This window comes from Dromiciops gliroides, chromosome 2, assembly GCF_019393635.1.
Source record: "Dromiciops gliroides isolate mDroGli1 chromosome 2, mDroGli1.pri, whole genome shotgun sequence".
NCBI lineage: Eukaryota > Metazoa > Chordata > Mammalia > Microbiotheria > Microbiotheriidae > Dromiciops > Dromiciops gliroides.
Window position 1 is genome coordinate 182135835 of NC_057862.1, and position 12035 is coordinate 182147869.

Sequence of the window (12035 nt, forward strand, 5' to 3'; positions counted from 1 at the left end):
GGGCAGTGAGGGTTAAGTGACTTGCCAAGGGTCACACAGCTAGTAAGTGTCAAGGGTCTGAGGCCGGTTTTGAACTCAGGTCCTCCTGAATTCAAGGCTGGTGCTTTATCCACTGTACCAGCTAGCTGCCCCATAAGCATTCTCAATGAAGAGGCAAAGCTTGGACCTAAAACTCTGAAGTCTTTTCCTATTTATGTGGAGAATGATTTAAACAGGACTGTTGCTGTAAGCCTTGAGTTGCCAGGCTCCAGAGTCTCTCCATTTTACTGTTTACTCGTGGTTAATTTCATAATACTTAAAGTTTTGAAGATCACAATTTAAAAGAATTCCTGGTTGTTTTTCCAACTTCAAAAGTAAACTGAAGAATGAATGGGAACCAAGAGAAACATTTAGGAACTACTAGCCTAAAGAGCAGAAAGAAGCATGAGGTGAGAATAACAAGTGTTTGCAAATATGGATTTATTCAATATATGCATTTCGATATCCCATTTGGGTAATCAGTAGGAGAAAAACAAGTGTGTTTTAATGGAAAAAGTGCTAGAGGAGCCAGGAGATACCTGAGTTCAAATCTACCTCAGATATTGCACGACAATGGGCAAGTTGTTCAACCTCCTCCAACTTTAGTTTCCTTACCCGTAAAAATGAGGATAATGCCTATATTAATCACCTTCTAAAGTTGTTGTGATACTTAAAGGAGATAATGTATGTATGACAATTTCCAGTAAAGTCCTACTCTGATGTCTCAATATAGGGGATGTGAACCTGGGTTCTCAAAGGCTATGGTAGCAGAGCACAAGCTGGGGTACGATGGAGAAAGGGGAAGCTAGAAAGGCTTTGAACATAGGGTGATGTATGCTTTGTCTTTTTTTTTATGTCTAGTTTAGTTAGGTTTGGGAAACCCAGGAGGTTGGCAATTATCTTTATTTGTATATAAATTTATATTTTAACTACATATATGTATATATTTTGATATGTACTTGTTTCCATTAGAATGCAAACTCACTTCAAAGAAGGATTATTTCATGCTTTGTATGTGATTTCCAGTATCTAGGACAGCACTCGATGTATAGCAGGCATTTAATAAATACTTGTTGATTCATTGAAGACTGTTTACTAAGAATGGAAAGTTTGAGATATGTATGAGGGAGTACCTACATGGATGAAATCACAATTTTTTTGATGTACTGAAATAATAGACTTGAGGTAGAATTTCAGTAAAGGGGAAAATGGCGGCTCTCTGAAAAATCTATTTCCTTGAATTAAAAAAATAATTAAAAGATGAGATATTTTAGGAATAAGAAAACTCTATAAATGTACACAACTGCTCTTTTTTGGATTTATGTAACTATTTCACTTTCTAATTTCTACTTTATCCCTTATATTTTCAATATTTAATGAAATTTAGACTCCTTAAGATGTTTAGCAAATTTGAAAAGTATTCATAGATTTTAAGATTCTCTTGCTTTAGATTAGGATATTCTCCTCCCCTACCTGTTATTGAACTTAAATAATTATTTTTGTAAAGCTCTTTTCCCTCTACATGATTAATGGTGCTTGATGGCCTTGTGGCCTGAGTACTCTACACTCAGTACATATTCATAAGTGCTTTGGGTGGATTCATGTGCTACTATATTAGAGGCTTTGTTGCTGAAAAGCCCAGGTTTTACTTTCTCCTATACCATACAAATGTAGAAAAATGTAGTAGATGGCTGAATTTGCCTATTAGATTTGTGCCATCTCATTTCTTTGTTAGCCACCAATCAGGTGTGTACACTGAGACCTAATATCAAAATATAGCTTTGAGGAACATTTTTCTTCCTATCAGAGGCTTAAATCAGCTTAGGTCTTCTTGGCTCTCAGATGAAATATCTTGACTGTGGGAAATAGAATGAGACTGATTACTCCAAAGAGTAAGGGATGATTTTTCCTTTTCGCTTTTAAAGACATCGTACGAATGGGATTAATAAAAATGCACTTGCCTATGGAAACCTAGTCTTTCTCAAAACTAGATTCCCCCTTTGCAAGTCTGAAAATGCTACAATTTACAAAAGTTACAAAGTAATCTCAGGCTTTTGCTAAATATTATTTGAAGAAGACTGATGAGTACATAAAACTAATCCCTTTTGCTTCTGTGCATTTCTTCCTTTCCTTTTTTTTTTTTTAAGTGAGGCAATTGGGGTTAAGTGACTTGCCCAGGGTCACACAGCTAGTAAGTGTTAAGTGTCTGAGGCCAGATTTGAACTCAGGTACTCCTGAATCCAGGGCCAGTGCTCTATTTACTGCACCACCTAGCTGCCCCCTGTGCATTTCTTTTTAATAGCCAACAGAATACATTAACATATGCCTTTTTCGAAAAAAGAAGGAAGACAAGACCAAAAGTGCAGTTTAGCAACAAACTATCAAATCAGCAATCTATTCTTAAATTCTCTAAAGGATTTACTCTTCAGTTTTTAAGAAACTGAGTCTTAAAATAAAACACACATACATGAGCATGGTGAACTTTCCCTTACACACTGACTCACCTGGCCACCATTTCTTTCTCTTTATTAGAGGCATACCCACTGCTACTGAGTGGCTTTAGTGGGGATGAAAGGAAGTAGAGGCAGTGATTGGTGAAGTACTGGTCAACCAAGGGAAGGAGAACCTGGAAAATCAGTTACAGGTTAACTTCTGGGAGTGAGCAATCACTATTTTCACTTTATTTTTAAAAGTAATTTGTTCTTCAACTCAATTTAAGGGGAGGCTCCTTTAGAGCACTCTATGAGTTGCATTTCTAGGAAGCTTCTGAGATGACACTTAGAAGACGCACTGTTGAGTCCAGGTGCTCACTCATCTATCCATGCAGAGCTCGAAGATATTTCAGAATCCTACTCTCAGAGTTGGTCCTTTGAGGCCATCTAGTCCAGCCTTTAACTGAATTCTTCCTATACATTAATAACAAGTCGTCATCCTGTCTAGGGCCACAATAGATCCTTATAATTACACTGAATTCACTTTTGTTTTATTGTTTCTTCCATTTATACTACTGTCATATATACTTTTGTCTGGTTCTCGTGAATTCATTCTGCAACAATTCTAGTCTTCTGGTTTCTCTGAATTCCTTATATTTGTAATTTTTTGTGGTATAATAATATTGTTACATCCATGCACCACCATTTGTTTAGCCATTCCTTTACTGATGAATACCCACTTTGTTATCATGAAAAAAGCTGTTATTAACATTTTGGTTTCTCTGCCTTAGGTCTCATCTCTCTTAAATCCATCTTCTAAATCACAGGTCTAACAATATCATTCCATTTCTTTCATTAAGCTTTGGTAGAACCCGATATAAATTCCTCTGTTTGACATTTAAAATCTTTACATTCTGCATTCCCAGGCTTATTTCACATCACTGTCTTCATGCATTCTGCATTCCAGGGTAAATTGGCTTTTTGCTGCTCCTCACACACAATACTCCATATCTTGTCTCCTTATCTTTGTAAAGAATGATCTGCCATGTCTGAAATATACTCTCTTCCTCACCTCTGCTTCTTAGTATCACTGTTTCCTTCAAATTTCATCTCATATAACATATGAGGCTCTTCCTGACTATTCTTTCAACTCCTAGTATCTTTCCAGAATTCTCCCCCCAGAAATTACCATGTATTTATTTGTTATATACTTGTTTATGTATATCTTTTCTCCTCCATTGAAGTTAAACTTATTAAAAGTTCTCTCATTTTTGTCTTTGCCTTGAACATAGTAGCCCCTTAGTAAATGCTTCTTGGTTGAATGAATGTCAGCGTCTGGAACACAGTAGGCACTTAATAAAAGTTTTGTGACTAACTGATTGGCATATTTTCAACCGTTCTTTCTGAATTTCTTGGGGTATATACTTAACAGAGGGATCTTACTGTCAAAAGGCATGGATTATAGTCATGTTTTTGCAACATTCCAATCAGTTTTCCAGAATTCAGGAGTAAAACAATTCACACCTTCAATAACACCGTATTAGCTTGCCTGTCATTGTGTAGGTCCATCAGCACTGACTATTTTTGTCTTTTATCTTTGGTAATTTTCTGGGTATGAGGTAGAACCTTAATGTTGTTTTACTTTACATTTCTAATATGATTATCATTACTGATTTGGTATAATTCTTCATATATTAATAATATACAATTCTTCTTTTGAAAATTAGTTGTTCCTTTTTTTTGATCACTTATCTATTAGGAAATAGCTGATGGTCCTATATGACTATCCGGTTTTTATCAGAGATATCTAAAAGATATTTTCCCTCAGTCTAGATTCCCTTTTTAGCCTAGCTGAACTGATTTTGATTATGCAAAAGGCTTTCAATTTCATATAATCAAAATTTTCTTTCATCTTTTGTGTTTTCTTCTATTCATTGTTTGATTAAGAATTCTTCCCTTAGTCAGTTGTGATAGGTACTTTAATATATTTTCGTCTAATTTTTTTATAATGTAACTTTTTATGTGTAGGCTTAGAATCCAATTGGAACTTACTGTGGCATATGATGTAAGACTGATTTAGACCTATTTTTGACAAACTTTTCCAGTTTTCCCAGGAGTCCTTGTTGAAGGAGTCCATTCCTCAGTAGTTTATGTTATTGGGTTTATAGGATACTAGGATAATGGGTTCAATTTCAGAAAGGGACTTTTCTTATTTATCCTAAATTGATTTCCTATTTTACTCCTGACAAAAGCTGCTTCAAATCTCTTCTTTTCTCAAGTCTCCCATTTTGCCCCCGTAACTGAGACCCAGCTTCTTACTTTACTGAAGCCAATTCTCTCCTTTTTAAATCTCAAAGCCCCTTAATATCATCCTTTATTCTCTAGTCTTTCCCTCAGTTCCTGACCAATGAGGCAGCCCTTCTCCCTTCTATCAAATACTCTATATATTACATTGATCTCATACCTTCTCATCTTTGGTAGCAGATTACAACCTCGGTTCCCCCCTCTCTCAAATCTTTAATCTTTCCCTATCCACTGGTTCCTTCCTTACTTCCTTTAAATATGCCCAAGTCTCCCCAATCCTTAAAAAACTTCCCTAGAGCCTACTAGTCCCTCAAGCTTTCATCCTATAGTATTTGCTCCTTTTCTCTGCAAACTTAAAAAAAAAACCAATAAGCTATCTGCACTTGGTTCCTCCACTTCCTTTCTTCTTACTCTTTGCAATCCAGATTCTGACCTTATTACTTGATAGAAACATGTATTTCTAAAGTTAATAATCCTTTATTCCTTTGGCTATTTTCTTTTAAAATCATTATTTTATTTTCTCACTTACATGTAAAAACAATTTTCAACATTTAAAAAAAATTTTGAGTTGAGTTCCCTCCCTCCTTCCTCCCCCTCCTTGAAAAGGCAAGCAATTTGATATAAATTATGCATGTGAAGTTATGTAAAACATATTCCCATATTAGCCATGTAGCAAAAGAAAACGCAGACCGACCCACTCCACCCCTCCCCACCAAGAAAAATAAAGTAAAAAAAGTATGCTTCAATCTGTGTTCAGACTCCATCCATTCTTTCTCTGGAGATGAATAGCATTTTTCATCGTAAGTCCTTGAGAATTGTCTTAGATTAATGTATTTCTGAGAATAGCTAAATCATTCACAGTTGACTGTCACACAATATCACTATTACTGTGTACACGGTTCTGGTTCTGCTCACTTCATTTTGCATCAGTTCATATAAGTCTTCTCAGGTTTTTCTGAAACCATCCTGCTTGTCATTTCTTATAGCACAACAGTATTCCATCATAGTCATATACCACAACTTGTTCAGCTATTCTCCAATTGATAGGCATCCCTTCAGTTTCCAACTCTTTGCTCCCACAAAAAGCTGCTATAAATATTTTTATTCATATAGATACTTTTACTTTTTCTTTGTTCTCTTTGGGATATAGATCTAGTAGTGGTACTGTTGGGACAAAGGTATCTACAGTTTTAGAGTTAGAGCCCTTTGGGCATCATTCTAAATTGGTTCCAAAGTGGTTGGATCAATTCATAATCCCACCAGTGCATCAGTATCCCAATTTTCCCACATCACCTCTAACATTTGTCATTTTCCTTTTATTTCTTATTAGCCAATATGACAGGTGTGAGGTGGTACCTCAGAGTTGTTTTAATTTGCATTTCTCTAATCAATAGTAGGCAACTATGTGGCACAGTGGATACAGCATCAGGCCTGGAGTCAGGAAGACTAAGTTCAAAACCGGCCTTAGATACCTGCTAACTGCTTGACCCTGGGACAAGTCATTTAAATCCTGTTTACCTCAATTTCCTCATCTGTAAAATGAGCTGCAGAAGGAAATGGCAAACTATTTTAGTATTATTACCAAGAAAACCCTAAAAAGGGTCATGAAGAGTCAGACACGACTGACATGACTAAACAACAAAAAAATCAATGGTAATTTAGAAGATTTTTAATATGACTATAGATAGCTTTGATTTCTTTGTCTGAAAACTATCCGTTTATATCCTTTAACCATTTATCAATTGAGGAATGATTCATGTTCTTATAAATTTGACTCAGTTCTCTATTTGTTTGAGAAATGAGGTGCTTATCTGATACTTGCTGTAATTCCCCTCCCCCCCCCCAGTTTCCTGCTTTCCTTTTAATTATGGCTGCACTGGTTTTATTTATGCAAACCCTTTTTAATCTAATATAATCAAAATTATCCATTTTACATCCCATGATGATCTCTATCTATTGTTTGGTCATAAATTCTTCCTTCTTCCATAGCTATGACAGGTAAAATATTCCATGCTCCTCTATATGTTTAAATCATGTGCCCATTTTGATCTTATTTTGATATATAGTGTAAGATATTGGTTATACCCAGTTTCTGTCAAACTGCTTTACAGTTTTCCCAACAGTTTTTACCAAATAGTAAATTTTTGTCCCCAAAGTTTGGATCTTTGAATTTTTAAGACACTCAATTGCTATGGTCATTTACTCCTAATTGATTCCACTGATCTACCATTCTATTTCTCAGCCAGTACCAGATTATTTTGATGATTACCACTTTTTTATATAATTTGCAATCTAGAACTGCTAGATGGTCTTCCTTCACATTTTCTAGGTCTTTTAAACATAAAAATCTGTTGTCTAATCATTTCTCCCCCATTTTGGGCTTGTGTAGTTTATCTTTCAAATACAGATGTTGGAGTTTCCATTTATTCTCACTAAATTTCATCTTATAATTGGCCCACAGTTAGCCTGTTGAGATTTTTTTTTTTTGTGAGGCAATTAGGGTTAAGTGACTTTCCCAGGGTCACACAGCTAGTAGGTGTCAAGTGTCTGAGGCCAGATTTGAACTCAGGTCCTCCTGACTCCAGGGCCAGTGCTCTATCCACTGTACCACCTAGCTGCCCCTGCCTGTTGAGATTTTAAAGGCACAAGATTCTTCCATCTATGAACTTTTCTAGTTTTTTGCCACCTGTAAATTTGATAAGTATGCCATCTGCATATTTATCCCAGTAAATTATAAAAATATTCACCATGACAGGGACAAGAGTACAATCCCATTGTTCCCTGCTACTGAAAGAATTAACCCTGGTTAACAGGCTCTGGTGGACCTTAGGACTTTAGGATTTTCAAGTCTGACACCCTTCAGTCATTTCTAAATCCACTTCCTGTACTAGCATTTTGTCCAGATCTCTCCATGCTAGTCATAAGGATGTCAAATATACTCAGTTTATAGGTGTTCCTCTTATATACTGGTCTAGTAAACTTGTCAACAAAGGGAATGAGGACACTCACCACAACCAGAATGTATATGAACAGACGGCTACAGGATGAGGAAACATGCATATGGAAGGGGAAATACTTTATTATACAAAAGTTAGCTATACTCCTAGTTAGCTCTTTGAGGGAGGCAGATAGGAGGAAGAGAAATGGCACCTATGGTTTTGTAAAGGTACCATTATTTACTAATTTAGCTGGCAATTCTTAATGGCCAAATTATCCCAATGCCAATAAATTGTCAATAATTGGTGGTACACTGGAAAGAGTTAGAAGTGATTTACAATCAGAGGGTCTGCCTTGACATCTACCTACTTTACCTGTGATCTTATGAGGGTCACAACCCCTTGACATCTGTTTTTTCATCTGTTGGATCAGATGATCTCTGAATCTAGCTCTGATCCAGTGATATTTATTATAATGTTAGAAATGGAGAACAATTATTAATTTTATGGATGCAGGATGTTACTTACTTTGGCAAAGAATTTAATCTCTTGGTCATGGGGAGACTTTTCTGTTTTCCCACTGCTGACAATGGCTTCTACAAAGACATAATTGATACACACGTGAGGCAGCATAAGACACAGATGTAGCATTAAAGAAAAACTACCTTGTTTGAAGGCCTTTTATGAGAAAATCTGCAGTCCACAAAAAACTTTGTTTTGCAAATATATTTATTAACCACTATATATCTATTCTATATCTGTATATCAATAACAGTTTATATTAAAATATCTGAAAGTTTTAGTGTCATTCAAGCTTAGCAAGAATTAGCAGTATGATATGTCATGGCAAATAGAAAAGCTAACAGAATTATTGTTGTGATCTTAGTACTCTTAACTGTCATTACCGTTATCTCTCTTTGTCAAGCAAGAAAATAGGCACAGAGAGTTTCATTTTATCCCTGCTTGGTCATACAGCAGCAAATGTAAAAGAGATAAACTTAGAATGAGTGGTAACAAATGAGTCAGACCTAGCAGTGGAATCAATGTTTGAAGTACCATTCTAGTAGAGAAAAAATAAAACAACACAAAAGATTTTCCCTACAACAAATTGTCAAATGTCTAAATAACTGGAAAATTGTAACACAAAACTACCATTATTTAAATAGTACAAAAAGAAATAGCAGCACTTTTGCCAGTGTTTCAGGATGAAACTTACCCAAATGGGCAATAAACTCTTGAGCAGAGTCAACGTATTTTAGAATCTTCTTTAGAAATTTATAGGCAAACCTCTTTTCCATTGAGGAAGCATCCAATTCCATATCCTTCAGATCTCTAGTTGGGAAATGGGGCAAAAACATTAGAACGTAACAGAGATATTATGATACAAGTGAAAAGCAATATTGTTTTTGTCAAAATTATTTCCTTAAAGGAAGATGATTCTTCTGAAATATTAACTTAATATTGATTCATCAGTGGCCAAAAACCATTTATTACATATCAGTCACTGGACTAGACAATAGGAACAGGATACAAAGATAAAACTAAACAGTCTCTACCCTTAAGGAGATCCCATTCTATTGGGGAAATATATATACATAAATAGTACACATATAAATATGTGTGCATATACACATTTAATATATGCACATATATTTAGATACATATACATACATGTGTTTAGATATACATATACAACACATACATATATGTATACACACATATATGAAGTAATTTTAAAGGAAGGCACTAACATCAGGAGAGATGAAGAAAGGCCTCATAGAGGATGTGGCATTTGACCTCAGATTTAAAGAAGTCTAGGATCCTACAGGGCAGTTGTGAGGAGAAAATAAATGGAGACTCTTGTAAAGGTTGGCTGGAACCAGATTGTTAGAAAAAGCAGAGGTAGAAGAAAGCTTAGAAATTATGTTTCTTCACCAGTACGAAAGAGAATCAAAAACATTACATTTATTATTTTTTTTAATCCATAGAAAAGTACATGCCTACCCTTGAATAATCTTTTTAAAAGTTTTTTATTGGTATCATTTGATTTTTTAAAATTTATTTTATATATTAAAAATTTTTAAATTTTAATTGTGATATATAATTATATTTTCTGCATATATCAAACATAGATACAATATACACAAAACATGACATAATGTAAATTTTCTACATTACATTTAGATATACCTAGATATATTCTAATATATAACTTAATATTTTAATTCCTTAAATAATTTTTTTATAAATAACAAATACATATCAATTTATATAAATAATTTATATGACAAATTTGTTTAAATATAATTACTATATAAATACCTAAAAAACTCATAAATGCACAAAATATATGTGTGTGTATAAACACATACATACTTCCTGTACCCTTCCCAGCACACCCTCCTCCATTTTTCCAGATTAACCATTTTTATTTATATTTTTCTATTCTAATCTCTATCCCTCCCTTTCCCCCTCCCTTTAACCCTCCCCAAGGTGGTAAATAATCCAGTACGGGTTAAACATATATGATCATAGAAAAATCATAATATTTGTCACTTAATGAAATAATGTGAAAAATAGCATGCCCCAATGTTCCATCAGTATCAGTTATTTTCCTGGAGGTGGATAGTATACTTCATCAATATTCCTTTGGGATTGATTTGGATCATTGCATTGATGATAATAGTCAAGTCATTCACAGTTCTTCATCAAACAATATTTCTGTCTCTGTGTAGAATATTCTCTCGGTTCTGCTCACTTCCCAATACATTATTTCATACATGTCTTTCCAAGCAAGCTTTTAAAAATTTTTTAAATTTTTTCAAATAATTTATATAATAGTGGGATTAATTGTTCTTTAAAAGTTTTGTAGAAATTCACTTGTGAATCCATCTGGTCCTATAGATTTTTCAACTCATTCAACTTCTTCAAAAACCCAGATGCTATACCACTTGGCGTATACATGTTAATTATTGATATGATTTCATCGTCCATGGTACCCCTCAGAAAAATATAGCTTACCTCCCCATCTCCCCCAACTAGATCTATTTTTGCCTCTGTTCTTTCTGAAATCATAATTGCTACCCCTGTTTTTCTTGCTTCAGCCGAAGTATAATAGATCCCACCCGAACTCTACATTCACCCTGCATGTATCACTCTGCCTTAAATGTGTTCAGATTTATACTTATGATGACTGTCTATATCTCTCCATGCTATTTTTCATCTGCTCATCCTTCCCATTCTGACCCTACCCTCTCTTTTCCCACAACCGCCTTCCCCAATATCCCCTCCCCCATATCAGTTGCCCCTTCCCCCTCCATTATCACTGTCCCGATCTGAACTTCCCTATAGGGACAGATTTCTATATTAAACTGAGTGTATTTGTTGTTCCCTCTTTGTGCCAACTTTGATGAGAGTAAGGTTTAAACTTTGCCCAAATCCGTTATCTTCCCCTCCGTTATGATAATTCATTCATTTATTCATCTATTTATTTACTTGTTAATTCATTTATTTATTTGTTTGTTTTGTTTTTGTGCCTCTTTGTGTATGTGTGTGTATTCACCCCATTCAGTTTTTCCCTTCCTACTTCTTCTATGCAATTTCTTTTTAGCCCTTTATTTAATTTTCTTTGGTGTTATATCATCAATGTCACCTTATGATCACACCCTCTGTCTACATATACTCTTTGTAATCATTATTATATTACATTTTTTAGACTTACAAATATTATCATACCTTAAATATTACCTTGACTACAAGCTCTTTATATACTACTAATTGCATTAAAATTACTTTTACAATAAAGTTATTGAGAATTACAAATATTATTTTATCATATTGAACTAGAAATAGTGTAACCTTATTAAATGTCTTACAGTTTTTCTTTCTTGTTTCTTTTTTACTTTTTCATGTTTCACTTGTACCATATGCTTATGTTTTACTTGAACCTTGTATTTGGAAGTCAAATTTCTCATTCAACTCTGACTTTTAATCAAAAATGCTTTAAATTCCCCTATTTCATTAAATATCCATTTCCCCCCCTGAAAGATTACATTCAATTTTGCTCGGTATGTAATTCTCGGTTGTAAACCTAACTTCTTTGCCTTCTGGTATATTATATTCCAAGCCCTGTGATTCTTTTTTTTTTTTCTTTTTAGTGAGGCAATCGGGGTTAAGTGACTTGCCCAAGGTCACACAGCTAGTAAGTGTTAAGTGTCTGAGGCCAGATTTGAACTCAGGTCCTCCTGACTCCAGGGCCGGTGCTCTATCCACTGCGCCACCTAGCTGCCCCACTGTGATTCTTTAATGTGGGAGCTGCCAAATCCTGTGTAATTTTGACCATAGC

At 34.7% G+C, this 12035-nt stretch overlaps 1 protein-coding gene across 1 annotated transcript in view; it reads right to left on the reverse strand.

The window, feature by feature from the left end:
- The window catches only part of RYR3 (ryanodine receptor 3), a 681173-nt gene that overhangs the window by 124673 nt on the left and 544465 nt on the right, over positions 1–12035 (reverse strand). The window contains exons 58-60 of the mRNA XM_043982013.1: positions 8907–9022; positions 8219–8286; positions 2523–2644 (exon numbers count right to left, since the gene is read on the reverse strand). Coding sequence (XP_043837948.1) covers positions 2523–2644; positions 8219–8286; positions 8907–9022 — 306 coding nt within the window. The remainder of the gene's footprint in view (positions 1–2522; positions 2645–8218; positions 8287–8906; positions 9023–12035) is intronic.